Below are 22585 nucleotides of genomic sequence, written 5' to 3' on the forward strand. Positions count from 1 at the left end.
ATTAACAATCTTCTCACCTCTTCTAATGTATCTTTGCTGCGCTTTAAGAAAATGATTATTTTTATATTTTTAATTAATTAATAGTGGATAAAATATTAAATAAAAAATAATAATAATAACTATATTATTATAAAATATTTTCTAATAGTGGATAAAATATTAAATAAAAAATAATAATAATAAAAATACATTAAAACTTTAATAACTATATTATTAATATTATTAAAAAAAATTATATATATATATATATCTTAGAAATAGACAATAAATTAAAGAACTAGACTGTAAATGGATAATAATAATAATAATACAAGGATATCATTTGATACAAAATGATACTAGAAGGACTATATTTTTATGTATTAAAACTAAAATGACCAAGTTATGATCTACAAAAAAATTCTTAACATAATCATAGCCACTGCAAACGTTGCCTGTACCAGGCTGTCGGCCTCCTGTTGTCGGGACGCACTGTGCAGAGTCTACAGGCTCTATATTTATGAAGACCGAATTGTCCTTTTAAAGAATGGCAAAAAAAAAAAAAAAAGATGGCCACTTTGCATTGCAACTCCGTCATCAAATCGATGATGATGGTCTCTCGGCCGCCCGATTCACCAGTGTCACCAAGATGGAAATCCAATCAAGATCTAGTCAATGCTTATCACACATCGATGACGTGGATACTGACTTTCCTATGATCGTAGTATATAATGCCCCGTCCATTAATGATGAACAAGAGATTTTTTGTTTTAGCATGGTAAAAAAATTATAATAAAATGAAATAGTATAAAAAATATTTAGAAAAATAATAAAATATAAATATAAAAAGTTGAAGATGATGTATTTGGTTTGAAAGTCACAGTACATATGACTAACTACAAAAATAGTGGATAAAATATTAAAAAAATAATAATAATAATAAAAATATATTAAAACTTTAATAACTATATCATTAATATTATTAAAAAAAATTAATGAAACAAATCAAGTAGTATAAAAAAAGATCATTATTGGGATTAAAGTGGATCACATAAGCAATCCAAAGATAAATAAACCCTAGTATATTTGAATTGGTCATGTGACTCACTTGATTTATTATTTTTATTATTTTTTTTTATAATTTGAGGTGTCCGAGTCAGCTTACGCGCGTCATGACTAATCCCAGAATCTACTGAACATCCTGCAAGCCTAATAGACAAGTATGACACCGCGAGAGTGACAATCGTGCATGCTGAAGTTTAAACCCAGGATACATAGATAGAGAAACTCTATCAAAATCGCTGGGCTACAAGCCTTAGTGCACTTGATTTATTATTAATTACCTTATTTGGTGTTTCCTTTATTTATTTATTTTTCTCTTTCTTATATCCTCCTTATAATTTGTGGACAAAGAGAAAAAAATAAAAAAATCTTAAAAGTGTAACAAAACTCTAATAATGAAACTGCCGATATCATAAAAAAGATTCAACAAAACAAATTCAATGACACGAGATAATGTTACAAATGATGAATAAAGTAAACTACACGAAACACTAAAAATGTTGATACTCATTTGCTTTTTAGGCTACTCACGTGGCTCACTCTTATCATCATTAATATTATTTTTTAGTATCATTAGATTTATCTTGTTAATTTTTTTTTGATAATATCAATGATTTTATCATTAGAATTCTAACATGTCTTAATAGTTTTTTTTCTGTCTTATCTCTCACGTCTCTTTATTGAATCTTATATCTAATAAATTTATAATTTGATAAAATCGGGTATGATGCTTGCAATTCTCAAATCATACATGTTATTTGTTATTTGTTATTTTTTAAATTTTATTATTTTTTTAAATATTTTTTGTATTGTGTTATTTTTTTTTAATACTACTTAGAGTATCAAAGACTCTAAATGAAAGGTGTCACCTATCTATCATTACCGTACTAAAATCATAGATATTAAAATCACATATATTTAGGTTTTGTATGCTTGTGGTTAATTACACACACATCACAGACAAAACAATCTTATTATATGATTGATACTTAGTTTTATATTTTTAATATTAACATATTAAAATTATAAAAAATATTAATTTAATATTTTTTTAAAATAAAAAATATTTTTAAAACAGGCTAAAAAATTAAAAATTAATGCACTACTGCACACATTTACATGAATGCTTGTAAATAATGAATATCATCACTAATTTTTTTTTTAAATACATTAGTTTTGTTGCAATTAGAATTATTAAACTTGATTTATCAATCTAAAACAACACTGTTTCAATTATTATTATTTAAAAAAAATAAAACATTATTTGATTTTTTAAAAAAGAATTCAAACTAAATTTAAATTTTAATATGAACAATCAAATCATGAATTAACCATCAAATTATCCATGTTTGAGCGGTAAGCTTTCACATAATTTTTTTTTAACATGACCAAAGTTACAAGTTAATCTGGAAAGCCGAGTTTAACATCATTGCTTTGCAGCAGGACATAAATTTTTCGAGATTCAAAATTTTCCAAGGTGGGGCTAAAGAGTAATAAACCCTTGCTTTAAAGACAACCAACCCTTAAAAAGGCTGTGTCGCAAGGATAAGGAACCAAAAAAATAGTAGGAGTAGAAGACAGTTGAGTCAAGTACTGGAGTGAGGTGTGTGGAAATTTTTTAAAAGGGGCCACATGGCAAGGTAGCCGTTGAGCGGCGCACAGGAGAACGCGACTTTTCAATAAAAAAAGATCAGACGGTCAGAATTTACTAGCCGTTGGTTTTAAAAATATATAGAAGAGGGCTTAGACACAAATCCGATATTTGCGTCTCAATTTCGCATACAGTTCAGTTCGTCTTCTTATTTCTATCTCTCTTCTTCTTTCTTCCTCCTTCCTTTGCATTTCTTCTCTAGAACCCACAAAGATTTTGATTAGAGGGAGAGAGAGAGAGAGAGATCGTGCTCCATTTATGGGGTTCTTTTGACTAGTCTCTCTCTAAGATCAAGGCACGTGCTTTAAGGGAAACAGGGTTGCGTTGAATTTGAAGGTTTTTTGTTCCAAATCGAAGAAGAAGCTTAAAAGAATACTTGAATTCGAAGGTGAATTGTTTGATTTTATGATCTGGGTTTTGCGTTTTGATCTTAATTCTTGATAAGGTCTTTCTCTTTTCTTTTATTTATTTTTCTTATAAAAAATCATATTATGTACTTTTTATTAACTTTCTTTATAGCTATTTAGCTGTTTTAACAAAACCCCATTAATGGGGTTTTCTTTATTGGTAGAAAACAATGGCTGGATCCGATGAGAACTACCTGGGTGTGATCGGACCCGGAAATGTACAAGGTAATAACAAAACCCCCAATAGTTGTATTTAATTTTTATTATCTGTTTAGTTTAAAAAATGAAGGCTTTTTTTAAGCAATTAGTTTTTCTCAATTTTGAAGGGGTTTTACGTGGCGGAGTAGGGAAGTTTCCGGTGGCGACAGGAACTAATCGCCGGGCGTTGAGCAACATTAATCGGAACATCATTGGAGGTCCACCGTACCCCTGTGCTGTCAACAAAAGAGGGTTATCGGAGTATGTGTTCTTAAATCCTTACTAGTGTCTTAATCTTAATCTTAATCTCTTGTTTGGTTCCTGAGAAAATGAAGGAAAAGTAAAGAAAGTAGGCACTTGGTGGTGTGGAGTTTTCTTTCTTTATTTTCAATTGATTTTCCTGGGTCTTGAATGATGAAAAGTTTGAATCTTTCTTTCTTTTTTTTTTGCTTGTGTCTTGTGATTACTTACTTCTGAAAATGTTTTGTCTGTTTTACAATTTAGAAGAGAAGGTATTTGTATTAAGAACCCACCAATTCCAGTGCATCGACCTATCACTAGGTCAGTAACTAATTGACCTTTTATTTGATGTTGAAGGTGCTGTTTTTGATGTCAATGAATTGATCTTTTAACTGAATCTTTTTGGGTGCAATTCATGATGTTTGTTTAGGAAGTTCGCTGCCCAGCTTGCTAACAAGCAGCAGCAACAATATAAACCAGAGGTACCTTTTAAAAGAATTGCATTTGCTGTTAATTTTTAGGTTCGATATACGGGGATAAATTATGAGATGGGACTGAGAGTTGTTTATGTTAACAGGAAATAAAAAAACCAGTTCTATTGGAACCAATTTCTAGTGAGCCAGAAGATTGTAACATCATAGATGTGGAGGACTACAAGAGCAGTAATGACTTTGCTGTGCCAATGTATGTGCAACATACAGAGGCAATGTTGGAGGAGATTGACCGGATGGTATTTGAAATATAACTTTTTAGAATTTGTTTGTGTTACTGTTGTATCTCTGGTTAGGGTGCCATTGATTTCTTGGTTTCCTACAGGATGAAGTTGAAATGGAAGATGTTGAAGAAGAGCCGATCATGGACATAGATGGCTGTGACAAGAAGAATCCACTTGCTGTAGTTGAATACGTTGATGATTTATACAATTTCTACAAGAAAGCAGAGGTGACACGAATCTATCTTCGTATACAATTTGCGAAAAATAAACAAAAGCCTTCACTGCTCTTATCTAATTTAAGATATTTAGGCCAAAAGGAGCTGTTATAAATTTATTTTGAAATTTTAAATAAACAAGGGTGGAGCTTTATGTTACGAAACATGTTAGAAGGTCTATTTGTCTAAACATGTTGGATGGAAAATAGCTCTGTTGATGGTATGGTTATGGTTTTTCGTTTGAAGTATTTGCCTTCTCAGTTCACTTACCTAACTCTTTTTCTGGAAAATTAATTGCAGATATCTGGCTGTGTTGCACCAAACTACATGGAACAGCAATTTGACATCAACGAGAGAATGAGAGGCATTCTCATTGATTGGTTGATTGAGGTTTGCAGAGGCAGTTGTTATTACTTAAATAATGCCTAAAAGATTGAAGTTAGTTGTCTGGTTTCATCTGAACTGTTACAAATTTGATGGAATTAACAGGTGCACTACAAGTTTGAATTGATGGAGGAGACCTTATACCTTACTGTCAATCTCATCGATAGATTTCTAGCAGTCCAGCCCGTAGCGAGAAAGAAACTCCAGCTCGTTGGAGTGACAGCCATGCTACTTGCATGCAAATATGAAGAAGTATCTGTTCCAGTTGTTGAGGATCTCATTCTGATTTCTGATAAAGCTTACAGCAGAAAAGAAGTGCTTGACATGGTATATTAATATTTAATCAGTCATTGTTTTTGTCATTGCCATTATGATCAGAATGTTGATGCGTATGTGATATGAATTTTAATTCCTGCAGGAGAAGCTCATGGTGAACACCTTACAATTTAATCTATCTGTTCCCACTCCATATGTTTTTATGAGGAGATTCCTAAAGGCTTCACAATGTGACACGAAGGTTTGTAATGGTCTATTGCATGAATAATTTAACTGCACTCGTGGGTTTTTTTTACTGTGGAATACTGATTAAACCGGTTGTTATTTTCAAGCAGCTTGAACTTCTGTCATTCTTCATTGTTGAGCTCTGCCTCGTTGAATATGACATGCTCAAGTTTCCACCTTCATTGTTAGCTGCTGCTGCAATATATACTGCTCAATGTACTCTTAGTGGAACAAAGCAATGGAGCAAGACTAACGAGTACTATACTAGCTACTCAGAAGAGCAGATCAGGTGAGTGTCTCTTTACCTGTTTCCATCTACATGTCAAGATCGACATTTGTTGACTCATCGTTTGTTTTTTCTGTCCTATTGGGATACAGGGAATGTTCAAGGCTTATGGTTAATTTTCATAGGAATTCTGGAACAGGGAAGCTAACAGGCGTACATCGGAAGTATAGTACCTCTAAATTTGGTTATGCTGTGAAGAACGAGCCTGCTAACTTTTTACTGGAAGCTAAATTTTAGCAGGACTGACAAGCATAAGATGATTTGACATGAAAAGACTAACCTTATTCAAGTAAAATTTGGGGGTTGGGGGGTTATAACAGAGCAACTGAAGTTGCCCCTGGACGAGGATCAAGGCCTAGAGTTCTTTGAACTGTTGATATTCTTTCTTTTATGCTATTTGAACATAACAGGGATGTTTTCATTTTCCTTTCTCAAGAGTAAAATAATGTTTTCAAGGCTTGATTTTCTGTGTATGTTTCTCGTTGAATCATTCGCATTTGAAATTAGCGATTGAAGATGGGCATTACTGTTTTTTATAGAATGGTTTGAGATTTTGCTTGTCTCAGGCTGTTTTCTACTGAAGATGGGCTAAGTTAGAATATGTGGCTGTGTTGCTGTTATTTATGCCATCATCATCACAAGCCAGAGAGTTGCGTCTTCACAGCGAAGTAGCAAGAATGAAGTTGTGCGGTTATTAGGCTTCAAGAAATCCTCTGTTCAATATGATCCAAATAATTTATATAGGTACAGGTTACAGGTATTGCTTGAAGTGAGCACATTTCTTACCAGCTTTCTTTAAGCTCGGCAGCACTTTTTTTTTAATCCACGTGAAATATAAAATTGTGTTGATTAGTGTTTTTAGATAAAAAAATATATATATGTATAAAATGAATAAAAATATATTTGATCGGAGTAAGGAAAACAAAATATATAAAATAAATTTGTTTCTACAATATTTTTAAAATATTATATTTTTTTATTTTAAAATAAAAATATAATAACTTGTATGTCTTATTTATTCATGGGTTAACAAAAATGAGCAAAAACTTTACTTGTTTTTATGGGTCTTTTTTTGTTTAGTGTATTCTCTCCCGCAATATCTACTAATTCAAAACTTAATTTGAAAACCATATCTCCCGCAATATCTACTAATTCAAAACTTAATTTGAAAACTACATCCCAACCTAGATATTTTCAGACTCATGATAACAAACAAATAATAAATATTTTTCCTTGTATAAATCCTATTTTAATGAAAACTTGTTGTGTCAATTTGCGTACACATCTTGCTTTTACTATCATATCATAAATTACTCTATGCATTACTTGGTGTAAAACAAATAGTGAATTTGTTTGTCTTTTGTTCAATTTTTTTATAACTCGATAAAAAATTTAATATGCCAATAATTTTTTTTATATTTCAGAATATACGGTTAACCAACATGTTAACTAATTGATTATGATAATTTGAATCAGATTTTGTAGTTTTTTTTTTCTATGGTATCTCAATGTGATATAAATGTGCAAGGATTGTCACTAGTCAATTTTTTGTTTATAAAAAGGCTAATAAAATTATTTATTTTAGCTTTTTTACCCTATATTGTAGGGTAAATCTTGAAAGAAATGATACCTCCCTCCAAGATATACATCTTTCTATAAAATTCTATATGTATAATGAGATTGAGTATAGAATTTTGTTCACTCACTTTAAATTAAGTATTCATTTCCCTTCTTTTCCTGCTAGGATTGTAAATCTTGTATTTTTCATATCCATGCAACTGAGTCATTGGGTTCCTGAAATAGTGTAAAAAAAATGTGTTTCAAATCATTGCTATTTGATTGAGACCTTCTCTAAAAAATATTAAGACATTTTAAATTATTTGTTGACACAAATAAAGTCAAGAAAAACCTATGAAATTATTCCACTATTGGACCTTGGATATAAAATAGTTCCAAATCGAATCTCTTTAAAAAGAAGTTCTTTTATTTTATTGTAGTTTATTTCATTCCCTTTACAAAACTTTTGTTAATGGGTTAGCGATAGACTTTATATGTTTCTAGCAATTCATATGGCATCATCAAATGAAATAAGTCTTGGATAAGAATCTACAACACACTAAAACGCTCTTATTGACGATTCTTTCCTCTGACAACATCTAGGATTCTTCAAACAATGTAATATCTCACACTGGATAAAGTCTTCCCTCTCCTACTAAGATTACAAGATGTTTTCACGAATTATGGCCAACATTAAGTATATAATAGTGGTTTCAAATCTAGAGATTAATCATACTTTAACAACTTTATATAAGGCAGAGTTTGGTTTTCTAAGGGTGATAACGAAAAAGTTGATAGATAAGTCACCTTTATTACTACTTTATAGAACCGTACATGATATTTTCACCTCGTATGACTTCTCCTTCAATTCTTTCAAAGTCATTAGACCCTTTTCATCGGTCTAAAAGCTTTTTCCTCCATCCATTTAGTCACGTCTTCATGTTCCAATTGAACACTTTTTTTATTATTATTATTATTATTCTCAAAAGAGAAAATTCTTCTTTTTATCAAACATATATAATTCCAATCATGATCTTATAATAAGAATAAAAACAAGAGATCTTTTTCAATCAATCCATTTTCCCCTCATTCTTCGAGAATTAGAAAGATTTTTTTCAAGTTTGAATTTGTTTATTTGAAATATGAACTCTTTTTCATTTATTTATATTTATATTTATTATTTTCCCTCTCTTTTTTTTATTCCTTTTTGTCATACCTTAAGTCTCATAGGTTTGATATTGTAGAATCCGACTCACTATCTCATTGAGCGAAGGATATGAAATAAATCAGATTGATTTTTTGATCAAACGTACAATGTGAAATCTTTGTTTTTTCCTATTTTGCTACCCCTTATAACGTTTGAATCAATATAGAACCTTTTCTTTTTTTATTTGTATGAATCAATATTATTACATTCTAATTCTTTCCTCACACGTCCTAAAAAACATCTTAAATTGGATCCCAAATTGATGAGTTAGTGTGAATTTATTCATGCAATTATGCACTCTTCGAATAAGAATCCATTTTTCTGAAAGATTCTAGTATTTGTGCTTTAGTGGGTTTTTGAGATCCTTTTAATGACTTACATTTTTAATTAAGAACTTGATTAAATAAATTTAAAATTAAGGAATGAGATTGAGAGAGGAGATTTTAAACCTAATTTCAATCTAAAGTGCTAAAACAATGTCATTTCATTTAAATAAAATGACATCATTTTGGTAATTAATTAATAAAAATTAAAAAATGTTATCAATTTACGAGGCATTATGGATTGTCTTCAACTTCTCACAAGATAAACACACACCACCCTTACCTTCTGCAACAATACTATCTCCAAGCACGATTCTCACTGAATGGTTCCCAATGTAGCCACTCCAACATCGATCCAAAACCATTGACTCGACTAGCTTTTGATAGCCTGGTTTAAGAGTACTAATTGGTTTTGGCTTGGCATTAAGAGTTGTGGTTAATCCCAATAAGCTTAATGGTTGAGACTTGGCTCCAAATAGGAGCCAAGCCACCTCCCTCATGCCCTATAAATAAGGATGCTTCATGTTGACATAAAAAAAAAAAAAGACCAAAAAATGACATTCCTACCAGTTTGAATTTGTTGAAGACACTAGAATACTTCTCTCATTCTCTTTAAAAAGAAACCATTCTCCATTCCTGACACCAACAACAACTCATCTACATCTCAACTATTTGTTTCATCTTTTTTTTCAACCATGCCAGCCTCCACCTAAAGTCACCAAGGACGCTACTAGTAGCACTTCTCCTCTAGTTAGGCAAGGTCTCTACTTTCTCTTCCTTCATTTGTATCTTTTCTTCTTCTATTAAAACATTGCAGAATGTCAATTAATTCATATTCTACAAGCTTTTTATAGCTTGGTTATTGAGTTGGACCAGTGACCAAGTTATACGGGATGAACTCTTAGCCTAGCCTAGCTCATTCTTATAAAAAATAATTGGGCCTTTAACCGACCCAATCAGCTAGGCTAAGATTGCACCTTAAGCCTAATTAGTCTAGCTCTTTGGGCTAAGGATGATTTGACAAACACACCTTTATAATTTTCTCTTAGTTTTTTAATTTGTTTTTATTTTAATATCTAGTCAAATAAGCCCTTTTAAAAAGCTTAGAAAATTCTAAAAAAATTCAGGGATTATTTTAAAATTATTTATGGGTCCCTTGTATATTTTTTTTTTTAGCAATTTTACCCAATATAGGACTATAGACTTATACTGTAAGATATAAAACTAACATTAAAAAATACTTGATTTTTCTCTAAAAAAATCTCAATTTTTTTTTTTAAAAAGCTAAAAATCCTTTATTTCAAAATACAAAAATATATTTTGACTCTAAAATGGTTAGATTTTAACCTAATAAGATACAAATCTCATTACTGATGATGATTTTTCTTCAACTTTAGATAAACCAATAACTAGAAAATATAATAATATCTTAATTTATATCAGACAAATAAACAATATAACTTACCTTATATAAGATATACTAGGGGTGATACGTCTTTCTTATACACAACCAGTCTTTTTATCCAAACTCTAAGATCAATTATAGATTTTAATGACAAAAATATTAGATGACGACTCCATTTCTTTTTTCTAATAAAAAATAAGAATTTTTTGTTTCTTTTCCCATTACCGAATAGATTCCTAACCTAAAAATATGATCATCATACTATCATAAACATGTAACATTAAAAATGATAATGAAGTGTCATGAAAAGAGATTGAGGTTTCTAATCTCATGTCCACCTTTATATTCATTTTCAATGGGCTACATTTATATATTTTTTAGAATTAATTTTTATTAAGGTATACAAATTATATATATATATATATATATGTGTGTGTGTATGTATAATAAACAAACTAAATTAAGATAATTTTAGAAAAATAGCTGCATAAATTATTTTAGATATATATTTTAAAACTATATATGTAAAATCGAGTATACAATTATATCAAGTCGAGGGATACCAAGATTCTCTTTATGTTGGTATTTTTATTCATTTTTACATAAAAAATCTCTCCATATCTATTTTTACATGACTTTGATGGAGGCAGTTTCAATTCTCATCCCTGAACTCTAGCTGGCCTTGTCATGTCAGGGGGGAGATTGCAAATATGAGAGAAGCATCCTTGTCCAAGCACGCACACCCAGCTGCCCAGCACTCAGTGCCACGTCTCGCTTTCAAACAATCTCTACAGCCACCATTTACCTATAATCCAAGTGGCAGCCTAATCCTTACAAAAACAAGACAAAAATCTCCCACTCCACCACTTCACTCTTTCATAAGATTTAAATCCTTTTCAAGTTGATCAAAATATATTTTTCTTTTGTCTGGTTCTCGTTACATTTCGTGTTCAAGTTGCTGACAAAGATGGTTTCTTGAATATTCTACCAGGTAAAAATCGAGGGGAAAAAAAAAAGAAACCACCTTTACATTGACTCTGATATTTTGTTGCTAGTTATCATCATTCATGTTCACGGGCTTTTGTCGGTATGGTTTTTTTTTTAGGGGAATGTTAATTTTTGTAAAGATTTTTTTATGTATGTTCTTGTCTTACAAATAAGAATGTGGTGTAGGATTGATGATGAGTTCAGATTTTTTGTCAAGTTGGTTGGTTGTTTCTCTGGCAGATTCCAGCTTTCTCTCTGGATAATTTATTTTGGGCTACTACTACTACTACTATTTTTATTTAATTCAAATTTCTATTACTATAAATATGTCATGATTTGATCGAGTTTGATGGGTTTTCTTTATTTGACCTATGAAAATTTTTTAGCCAGTTACTTGTGTTTAAAATCTAATGCAACTGTTCATGTCTTCTTTATCAGATAGGTAAGGTGGGGGCCCTTTTCTTGGTGTCTTGAGGCTCCGATAAGTATTGCTTATTCTATAGTGCAATTGCGTCAATTGAGTGTGGGCTAGCGGTTTGTTTAATAGTAAGGAAGAGATGATAGAAGAGAAGAAGTTTCTCACAGTAGCACCATTTCAGTGTGCTTGGAGAAAAGATTTGAAATTTAGGGAAGCAGGAAGAGGCTGTGTGACTTTTGATGCTTTTGCTCACAATGATGTTACAGTGGTGTTTAGGGAGAATGTAGGAAGCCAACACTACCATTATAAGAGGGATAACAGTCCTCATTATACTGTGATTCTTGGGAGTCATAGGAATCGCCGATTGAAAATTGAGGTTGATGGCAAAACAGTTGTTGATGAGGAGGGAGTTGCGCTTTGCTGCTCTTCCACTTTTCAAAGTTATTGGATCTGTATTTATGATGGGTTGATTAGTGTTGGCAAAGGGAGATACCCTTTTCAGAATCTTGTGTTTCAGTGGTTAGATTCGAACCCAAACTGTAGTGTTCGGTATGTTGGTCTTAGCTGTTGGGATAAACATGTCGGGTATAGAAATGTCAACGTGTTGCCATTACCAAATAATCATATGTTGCTATGGAAGCAAGTTGACTCCGGAGAATATGAGGGGAAGGAAGAGGAGCTAGAAGGTGAACAGATGAGCTATGAGAAATGGGGACTTGAAAATTTTCTTGAGAGTTGGGAATTATCTGATGTATTGTTCATTGTTGGCAAGGACAGAAGACATGTCCCAGCTCATAAGGTTATCTTACAAGCATCTGGTAATTTTCCTTTGAGCTTGCCAAATGAAGATGTTATTCAGCTCCAGAACATATCATATCCAATTCTTCATGCACTTCTTCAATATATATACACTGGCCAGACACAGGTATCATCACCGCTCCACATTTCCAGATTTTATGCATCTTCATTGAGGATGATTCCGCCTTTTGTTTTATTGTCATGATCATTTCTTTTAAGAATGAATCTAGCTTACCGCATCACTTCTAGTTACTCTTGGGCTGTTTAATCTCACTGGTGTTCCCTCTTTGATATAGATTTCAGAGGCGCAACTTGGTTCTTTGCGGGCTCTGAGCTTACAATTTGAAGTGATGCCACTGGTGAGGCAGTGTGAGGAAACTGCAGAACGATTTAAACTGAATAAGAAGTTATTTGACTCTGGTAAGAGTGTGGAATTATCATATCCAAGCTTCCAGCCCCATTGCCGTATGGCCTTTCCTTCTCAACTACCTATGAATGTGAAAAGGCTTAAGCAGTTGCAGTCGACTGGAGACTATAGTGACATAAACATTTACATTGAGGGTCATGGTCTTGTTGCTCAACTTCACAAAGTCATTCTAAGTTTATGGAGTGTTCCATTTTCAAAGGTGAGCCATCTTCATCTAGCTTCTGTTGTGTCTCCATGTCCTCTGTATAGCATGTTTTGGAAATGTTTATGAAAGTGTATTTCATGGTAAAAGGGACTGATAATTCAGTAATACCTTATTAAATGAATTTGACCGGTGTGCACTGATATCCAAGAAATTATAGAGCTGTTGTAATATTTTTAAATAAAATGATGTAAGGATATTTCTGTAAAGGTCTTTTGATGATTTTAAACTATGATACATGTTTTCAACTTTTCAGCTCAATATTGGTTGGTGGTGGTATTTAATAATTATCTATCTGAAACATTTACATTTCATTGGTATTGACACTGGATGAGATAGTCTCTTAGTACACATAGAACAGAAACTTCATATGCTCCCAAGGCAAACCTTAAAAACATTTTACCTAGTGGCTGACCAAATATGTGATGGTCTATATATGCCATTTGTGTTCATTGCTACTGGGGTTTTATCCTGAATTTTTTTTATCAGTGCTTTGGTCTATTGATTTTCCAAATCAGATGGATTATTACTAAAGGAAATAGTTGCTTTGGCAGATGTTTACAAATGGAATGAGTGAGAGTAGCTCCTCGGAGGTTTTCTTAAGCGATGTGTCACCTGAAGCCTTCAAGGTCATGCTTGAATTCTTGTATAGCGGAGTGCTAAGCCTGGAAGATTCTGTGGAATTTGGAACCTTGCTACTCCAGGTTCTTTTGTTAGCTGATCAATTTGGGGTCACTCACCTTTACCAAGAATGCTGCAAAACACTTTTAGAGTGTCTCTCTGAGGTAGCTAAGCCTTATATTACTAATAATTTAATCCAGAAAATTTTTGTAGAATCATATCTTTGTTTTGTTGTTACAGTATGCTTCTTGTTGACTAGAATTAAAAGAAGGAGAAGTGACTTGTGGTTTCGGGCTTCTGAAAACAAAAGAAGTGACCCCTTTATGACATTGAATTAAAAGATATTGATACCTTTCATGTCCATATTATATGCAGGGATGGAGTTCTCCTAGTGGAAGAAGGTCATACAACAAGTGTTTTCTATTATGCACAAGTTTAATGGACGATGAAGCAGACAGATTTGGGAATGTAGTTGGTTATTGCTGATGAAGCTAACTATTGAACTTTTGTTGCAGGACTCAGTATGTCCAATCCTTCAAGCGGTGTCATCAATTCCATCATGTAAACTCATTGAAGAAACATGCGAGAGGAAATTTGCTATGCACTTCGATTATTGTACCACCGCAAGCCTTGACTTCATCTTATTAGATGAGTCAAATTTTAGCAATATCATTCAGGTTGGTTCTCATTCTTCAAATTGACAGCTTTGAAATTGGGGGTTGATTAGAGGATTTATAGGCTGTGTCAATACAAGTGTGCTCTGCCAATAGAATCCAGGATTGAATGGTCCAAAAAATTAGGAAGAGCAAGCTCTTTGTATGTAGAATACTGTTTCCTTTTTGACAGTGGAGGTAGGTCCACGATATGGTAGTGGTTTGCTGCTATGTTGCTCATTAGTTGCAAAGGAATGAGTGGATTAGATAACTCAGTACATGGGATAAAAGAGGATTTTGGAGATGGAATTTCATAGTCGTGCTTTAGTTGTTTTAAATTTAAATGGACTGAGGATAACATGTGAAATACATTACTCTGATAAGTTCTTCCCTAAAAGCAATTTGTGATTGTTGGCAAATAATATAATCATAAACATTCTCTATAACAAAGGATGGGTTTTGCAGCATCAAGATCTAACTGTAACATCTGAAGAAAGAGTCCTCAACGCAATATTCATGTGGGGTATGAGAGCTAAAGAATTGTGTGGATGGGAGGAGGTATCTGAGCTACTTGCACTTTCAACTCCTGACTTCCTTTTCAAGGACAGGCTTCAATCCCTGGATGACTTCTTGCCATTTGTGCGATTTCCATTGATGCCACATGACTTGCTTAAGAAGGTAAGTAAGCTTTGAATATGGAAAGAACAACTAGCCAATCTATTGAGAATTGTGCCCTGAACTCCTGCTATCACGTTGCAGCTGGGGCAGAGCAACCTAGGCAGGCATGTTCCCATCTTTCACGATCTTGTAAGTTATCTTGTTTCAAAAGAGTTGAGATTTTTGAGAAAAAATGTTGCTTTTCATTTTCACCATCTAGATTTGACGCTTGCTAATGTCACAGGTGCGAGAAGGCATCAGTTATGTAGAATTCGAATCCCTAAGGCCTGGGAATGAACAAAAGTAAGTATAAGATGCTAGTTTCACTTTTCACGTTCATGTGTCTTGATCTTGGTTGTAAGATTGGCCTAGCCTTTTGATCCTTTTTTATCTTAACCTGTCCAATAGTGGAGATTGATATCTGTCCAAATTAATCCAAGTTATGCATGGAGGCAGCTGATTATTATTCATTGGCTCCACTAGAGTAGTAGAGGTTCTTAACTACTACCAAAATTCCCCAATTTAGCTCCTATGTTTGTATAATTTGGCGAATGAGCCACTGCCTAAAAAATAAAAAATCATCAATGGCCACATTTTTTTCAATTTAACCCAGTTGGAATGAGTTGTAAACTATATAGTCTGTTCTATAGGGTAAGTTTGTTATAGTTTGTTTATAATTTAGTCCCCATTGGGTTGGGTTGTGTTGATAAAATGTGATAAATATATGGTAAATGTGATTTTTTCCATAGGGGTTTGTTTGCCTAATAGACACAAACGCCAATAAATAAATAAATAAAACTGGGGGCTTGTCAAAGTGAAATGAGAGTGAAAATCTATTGAGTCATGTTACTAGCTTATGTAATTTCTATGTTAAAGTGGTTACTTTTTAATTCCATGCTTCTGAGGTGATGCTTTGTTGATGAGCGATGGCATAATAAAATGGTAGACAACTGTCTTATTTTTGTAGCCTAAGGTTTCAACATAGGCGATCTAGCTACAAGGAGCTTCAGTACATATCTGATGGTGACAGCAATGGAGTACTCTACTTTGCTGGTACATCTTACGGGGAACATCAGTGGATTAATCCCCTTTTGGCGAAGGTGAATTTTGTGTTTCTATATATATATTGTGGAAGTATCTATAGATAAACCAGTGAAATGTTGGGTTTCTTGAAATATATATATTTAGTGAAAATTATAAATTTAAAATTTTTTCAAGAGTCTTAAAGATTTTATTAGATAAATTTAAAATTGTTAAGGATTTATACGAAGATTATTTAAAGATTAAATGTTCTTTTTAACTTTAAATAATTATTGTAAGATTGATTTATTGTAAATTATAAGTCATTCAAATATCTGGTTTCTAATGATAATCTATATGAACCACCAGCGATAATTCCTCTAAATTTTTTTAGAAAAGAGAGATTGTTATACTTTAAAATACTAGTTCTTTTCTTTTGTGTTTTAAGTGTTTAGTTATTATAATTTACTCACCTTCACTTAATCACACCTTGGAGGAAATAAGAAATGTGATATTTTATTTATGAAAAAGCCTAAAAACTTAATAAATAGTAAAATATTAATTTATCCCTTCAATAATATCACATATATTATTTTAGGTTAATTTTAGAAAAACTTTCAATCAATTTCTTACTTAATTGTTTTAAGATTTAGAATTATAATCCCCTGTATTAATTACATTCTAGTCTTTAATTTTTAAAAAATTATTTACAATCAAGTTATACTTGATTAATCATTTCATTTTAATTTCTAACCAATAATTCTTATACGTGTGAAGTATTAGGTTTTCTAATAAGTTGGTTTAAATATATATTATAATTCTAAATAAAATAGGATTAAATAAATTAAACAATTTAATTTATTATCAATTTAACAATTAATTGATTTATATTTGAAAATCAAATATAATATCTAGCAACATGTCATGATCCCTCAAATATTAAAAAAGTTATAAGTGGTTTGACTTAACCTTTTTATAATCAGTTTTTTAGTATAATTATTTTTCTTTCATTAATAATGTTTTGATTTAGACATTATAACATATAATGTGTTTATTATGTTAAATCATGTTTGTTTTCAATACCATAATTATTGATTATTTGAATAAGATTTGAAACTCTTTTCAAATCTCATTTCACCTTATGTAAGGATTTACAATCAATATCGTCTGAAAACATGCGAAGTATTTTTTTAATTTACTTAGGATAATGAATCATCTCTCGATTACTCAAATACTTTTATATAATTTATGTTATACCTAATATCTGACAATTTGTTATCCTTGACAAGGACAATGTATATTACTCAAATATTTTTATATAATTTATGTTATACCTAACATCTGTCAATTTGTTATCCTTGACAAGGACAATGTATAGCAGAATCAAAACATAATATTCTTCATATAATATAACTTAATGACTTCAAGTTAAAAGATTACTTACACAACTGTCATGCAAGTTTTTTCATATACACAAGTGATCTTTTCATATGGAATTCTCACACGAATTAATTTAATATACGTGTCATCCGACAAACATTTACATATTAGTTTTAGATATTTATCATATATTAACTTATGAGAATAACTATTTTTTTAATAAAAAAAAAGATATAATATATATTAGTCATATTAACTCTAATTAATGTCCAGTTTTAATAAAGCATTAACTAAGAACATTTAAAAATAATGCTTTAATACAATAAAAAATTTTTAATTATAATAATTTTTTAATTTTTTAAGAAAAATATTTGTCTTGGGATTTTATCTTTACTTCTAAATTTATTAATTAAATATTTGATATATTAATAATATATTTGATGAATATTAATATTAAATAAATTTTTATTAATAAATTAAATATATTTACATAAACAAAATTACGTGTAATTATATACACTTACATGAAACATATTCAATAAACCGCTGCTTATCCTCTAACTGAATGCTCCAGAGAATCACGATCACTGCCAGCAGCCCCCCTTCGAGATACACTGACCCCAAGGCTTTAGTGTCACGAACTTACCAGGTTAGGATGAATGATATGTCCGCAACATATATTATGTATAGTGTGTTTCTTTGGTAATTGAGTTGCCTTTCGTGCATAAGGGAACGTGCTTTGCTGGGCCTCGTGTGGAAGGTGGACAAATACATGCATGGTGGATGATTGACATCGGCCAAGATCATCAGGTTTTTGTCCTCTACTCATTGCAACCTTTTCAAAATCCTCTTCTAACAAGCTATATTTCTGAAAATCTTAAAGCGAACAGAGGAAATATTGTAACAATCATGAAACAGTCAGCCTCCAACTTAGTTTTCGACCCGAGATCTAAGCCCCCTGCTCACTCCCCCTGCTGTGATTGATGCAGCTTATGTGCAACTACTACACTTTGAGACAAGATGGGTCAAGAGCCTTCATACGATATTGGAATTTGCAGGTACAAGTTCATTCATCCCCGTTCAGTTCTCCAAAAGGGTTACCCTATCTTAAATCATATTAAACAGATTAAATGCCAGTGATCCACCATTTTTACTTATTGCTTTCCAGGGTTCACTGGATGGGAAGACCTGGACAAACTTGAGAGTGCACGAGAACGATCAGACAATGTGCAAGGCTGGTCAGTTTGCATCGTGGCCCATAACCGGGCCACAAGCTCTACTTCCATTTAGATTCTTCAGGGTTCTTCTTACAGGTCCCACGACAGATGGCTCGAACCCGCACAATTTGTGCATTTGCTTCTTGGAACTCTATGGTTACTTCCACTAGTTTGATGATTATGGGATTGCACGCCTCCGTTTTTCGTGCTTCTTTTTATTTTTATGGTATTTATAAATGCTCCTTCCCGTCCAATAAAATGCATCCATCCATTGCTGTAACCAAACAAGAAGAGGGAAAAAAACTCATTACTGCACCTTTGTACAGTTCCTGCGTACCGATATTAAAATTTAAGTGCCTGCATACAGGAATAAGGGTGGGAACACAGCTGTATAGCCTGGCTTTACAGGTATGCTCCGTGACCTGGCCTGAATTGGATTTGTTTTAACATGGCAAGTCAATAATCCGGTTCGAGGTGAAATCTTGCGGAGTCGGCTCCACAATTTTTTTCAAGAAAAATTATTTAAATCGACATTGTACATCATCCAAGCAGTGCCAAAAGGATGAAAAGACAGGAAGAGGAGTTTTAAGCTCCCCGCATCTAGCAGTCAACTGTAGATATGCATTCAATTTTTCAACACAAGATCAAAATATATTTCTGAGGAGCAGATATTGATTTTTTATGCCAAAATGCTAGAACCAAAAAGATGACAGTGGATAAAAATAAGAACATAAGCATCTACAAGGCACAACACGCATTCGAGGAGACATGCTTTCCCCCATGATTGGCATATGAAGTTGACTGGTCATCATATCACTAGAAGAAACTATCCAATAACAAAATTGAACACATGCATAAAAGTAGAGATATGTCACTCATAATCCAGGGCTCATTTTTCATTATCTCAAAAGGCACTACGACCTTATACACCAAATTTGATTGAAGAACAGGGATCCTAACTACTCGCCGGTTACCTCCTGACAGGTGGTACAACACCCCTGCCAGGGGCTGCTCCACGACCAGTAGCTTGAGCCTGCAGGAAGAGTAGAACCGCTAGTTAGTCCTTACAAGCTGACCACAAATAAAAATAGTTGGAGGATCTGAAATACAAAGCTGTTGAAGTGTTTTGGGCTCAAAAGACTACAAAAGGAATTAAATTTAAGATATCGATGACAGCAAAATGCTTACTTTGGACCGCATGGCAACAGATCTTCCCCTGCCAACACCTAGCGATGCGCTCTTACCCTTCAAGCACATAAGAAATGGTTAATTAGAGATTGCCACAAAAATGACTCCTTCGATAAAAATGACTCATTCGATAGAATACAAGGGCTCGCAAAGTGGGAGATACCTTGATTCTAGCATCCAAACGCTTGAACATGGGTGCATTCTTTAGCATATCAGGTATGACCATGAATCTGTTTAAATTTCACATTATCATCAACCAATTACTGTCAATATGTGAAAATCCAACAAACTGTCTCAATAACTACATGAGCTTTACTGAGGATATTACTGGCTACCTGACTTTACTGCCACGAATGAAAACATGCTCAAGCTGTGAGACCTTCCCATCCTGTCACGTGGAAGACCAAAGTTAAAAACCAATGGAAACCCAGATACAATAGCCATAGCATCCAATCTCAAGAGATTTGCATCGGCGAGCACCAAAGAGACAACAATTCAAATGGATTAGCTTGATCGAAAATCAAAACATTGATTGCTACGGACAATATAAAAACCAAATGCCAGGCAATTAAAATCAGCTCTCTAAAATCTTTAAGCATTACCACATCTGCATCCATCCATCCATCTCAAAACTGAAAGTTTTCATTTAAATCTTTATAACTGATGAACTTCACTTTAAACTAAATTTATTTCACATTCCATTGCAGCAACAGCAACAGCAACAGCATTATTTAACATCACATCATAACCATTTCATCAATTTAAACAGTTAATAGCAAATACATTCCAAATTCATGGAGAGCATAGCGTGTCCATGCATGATTAAAAAATCATCCCACGTCATTACCTGTAAAAAGCACTTAAAAAAGCCGGCAAAGAAAACCTTCTCGATTTAGGCTTTCAAGGTCACAACTTCCTTCCCCTCTCCTCCGCAACAAAACATTAACATTGGTTAACAAATTTTCAAAATGCCCACGAAACTTTTCCCAATCTCACGCAATAGATCCCGGAGTTTCACAAAACAGTAAACGAAAAGGATTCGAACTCGTAATTTCACTCTACAGCCGCAAAACCTAAGGTTTCGTAAGCATGGATAAAAAATAAAATAAAAGAAGTGGTACCTTAGCAGTGTAAGTGATGCTCTCGAGCTGGCAATTCCAGTTATCCTCGCACTCTACCATGCTTCCTCTATAAAGCTCTCCGCTCTTCAGCTCCACCGTCACTATGTGACCGGAAGCCTCGTGTAGTAGCTTCACCGGAATCCCTAAGCTTCTGCTCATCGCTCCTCCTCTTCTTCTCTCTCTGTGCAAAACCCTAATTAACCCCAAGAGACAAGCAACCCAGTCCTTTCCCTGTTTAATCCTGCGTTGTATTTATAGCAAGTAAGGGTACATTTGCCATTATAGTGAACACAGGGACTCTTTCGTAATAACAGAGATTAAGTCCTGAGGTGGCGTGACTGCACCATCCCTTTTACGGTTCTTGACGTGGCTTGCTAAGAAGACTACATGTAAACAGCTGTAGTCATCATAAAAGCAAACGGCTGTAGAAGAAGGTCTCTCGGTCTTGAGAACCAGAGGTCGATATGAAGACTTTGATGATTAACTCTCTGCCATCCGATCATCGGACTCTTTTGCGGCAAATTGTGATTTCATGATATTTTCAGTGGTTAAAATCTTCGTAATGATTTATACCAGTTTTTTGTCTCTTTTACTTTTATTTGTACTAATGGATATATTTTTTAAAAATATAATATTTATTATATTAAAAATTTAAGATACCCTTCAGTCATCAAGTGTCATTATATAATCATATATGTCAAATAAATTAGAAACACGAATATTTCAATATAACTTGATGATTTAAAAATAACTCAGGTTTTCAATTAAATAATTTTAAAAGTAAAGAATTGACGTTGATATAGATAAAAGAAACCAATTGTGTAGTTTCTTTATTTTTTCTGAAAAATATAAAATATTTTTATTTTTTCATAATATATGTATTTTATTTAATAAAAACTAGGTTTGAACAAAAACTCTCATGAACATCCATCAACTTTTGCTTTTAGATAAAATTAGAGGGTGTGAAATTTCTATTAAGATAAATTTAGATGATCCAAAAACTTTCATTGTCTAAAAATATTAAATGATATTAATATTTTACTCGTAATTCAGTTTTCAATAAAATGTGTATTGGACAATGGTAAAATTACTTTGTTGTTTTTTAATTTTAAAAAAATGAAGTTTTTTAGGTAAGGATGTTTATGTTTTTTATATATATATCATAAAAATATTATTTTTGCCTTTGATCAATAAAATATAAACTTGTTGACCAAAGATTTTTTTAATTTTATATAAATTTTTAAACAATAAAAATATATATTTGCTCGTTGAGTCAAAAGGTTATTATATTGTTAGATAAAAATATTTTAAGATTTTTAAATTTTAATGTACAATTCAGTCACATCTTTAACATTGGAATGGATAAAACATAAACTTATCATTCGAAGGTATTTTGGTATTTTTTATAGTTGTTTGGATTTTTCACTACTTGAAACTATTAAAATGTGCTTGACAAGTCTTATCACGTGGATAATATTTAGGTAACGCATGTAACACCACCTGATAGATGCAACTAGTTTTCCATCGTCTTTCTAAATGTTTCATTATGTTCTCTTCTATCTAGAGTGGCGTGTGACAGCTGATGGTGATTAGATTGTTATCAATAGTTGTTTGATTTTTTCTTTTTATTTTTTCTTTTATGACAGGTAATGTGCATCCTTATCTTTTTTATTTTTTACTTTTTAATTTTATTCTTTATTCTTTTAATTTGTTAATTTGTTTTTTATTTATTTATAAATTTTATTATTATTTTTATTCTAATCATC

At 32.3% G+C, this 22585-nt stretch overlaps 3 protein-coding genes across 9 annotated transcripts; 2 read left to right on the forward strand and 1 right to left on the reverse strand.

The window, feature by feature from the left end:
• Positions 1 to 2791: 2791 nt before the first annotated feature.
• Positions 2792 to 6239, forward strand: LOC105132849 (cyclin-B2-4-like). Of its 5 annotated transcripts, none has more exons than XM_011036571.1 (12): positions 2792 to 3080; positions 3264 to 3324; positions 3426 to 3558; positions 3802 to 3858; positions 3968 to 4019; positions 4115 to 4267; positions 4354 to 4479; positions 4768 to 4857; positions 4957 to 5178; positions 5270 to 5368; positions 5460 to 5641; positions 5731 to 6239. In XM_011036571.1, exons 2-12 carry the CDS (start codon positions 3270 to 3272, stop codon positions 5873 to 5875), a joined length of 1314 nt encoding a protein of 437 aa, XP_011034873.1. In that variant the 5' UTR covers positions 2792 to 3080; positions 3264 to 3269; the 3' UTR covers positions 5876 to 6239. The 5 variants fall into 5 exon arrangements, with proteins under 5 accessions (XP_011034873.1, XP_011034874.1, XP_011034876.1 ...); XM_011036572.1 differs by having other exon boundaries at positions 5463 to 5641; XM_011036574.1 differs by having other exon boundaries at positions 3805 to 3858.
• Positions 6240 to 10772: 4533 nt separating this feature from the next.
• Positions 10773 to 18835, forward strand: LOC105132850 (BTB/POZ domain-containing protein At2g30600-like). 3 transcript variants are annotated; one of them, XM_011036577.1, is made up of 13 exons: positions 10773 to 11121; positions 11556 to 12460; positions 12630 to 12959; positions 13517 to 13747; positions 14099 to 14260; positions 14702 to 14914; positions 14996 to 15043; positions 15138 to 15196; positions 15840 to 15993; positions 17868 to 17942; positions 18023 to 18103; positions 18283 to 18351; positions 18462 to 18835. In XM_011036577.1, the coding sequence occupies exons 2-13, from the start codon at positions 11675 to 11677 to the stop codon at positions 18678 to 18680; spliced, it is 2427 nt and encodes an 808-aa protein (XP_011034879.1). In that variant the 5' UTR covers positions 10773 to 11121; positions 11556 to 11674; the 3' UTR covers positions 18681 to 18835. The 3 variants fall into 3 exon arrangements, with proteins under 3 accessions (XP_011034879.1, XP_011034881.1, XP_011034880.1); XM_011036579.1 differs by having other exon boundaries at positions 10776 to 11121; positions 15861 to 15993; XM_011036578.1 differs by lacking the exon at positions 10773 to 11121 and adding an exon at positions 11129 to 11217.
• Positions 18836 to 19205: 370 nt separating this feature from the next.
• Positions 19206 to 21056, reverse strand: LOC105132851 (small nuclear ribonucleoprotein Sm D3-like). Its single transcript, XM_011036580.1, has 5 exons — positions 20820 to 21056; positions 20034 to 20086; positions 19862 to 19928; positions 19699 to 19755; positions 19206 to 19543 (listed from the first exon to the last, which is right to left on the reverse strand). Exons 1-5 carry the CDS (start codon positions 20976 to 20978, stop codon positions 19481 to 19483), a joined length of 399 nt encoding a protein of 132 aa, XP_011034882.1. The 5' UTR covers positions 20979 to 21056; the 3' UTR covers positions 19206 to 19480.
• Positions 21057 to 22585: the final 1529 nt, after the last annotated feature.

The sequence above is a fragment of the Populus euphratica genome, unplaced genomic scaffold, assembly GCF_000495115.2.
Source record: "Populus euphratica unplaced genomic scaffold, PopEup_1.0 scaffold68.1, whole genome shotgun sequence".
Taxonomy (NCBI): Eukaryota; Viridiplantae; Streptophyta; class Magnoliopsida; order Malpighiales; family Salicaceae; genus Populus; species Populus euphratica.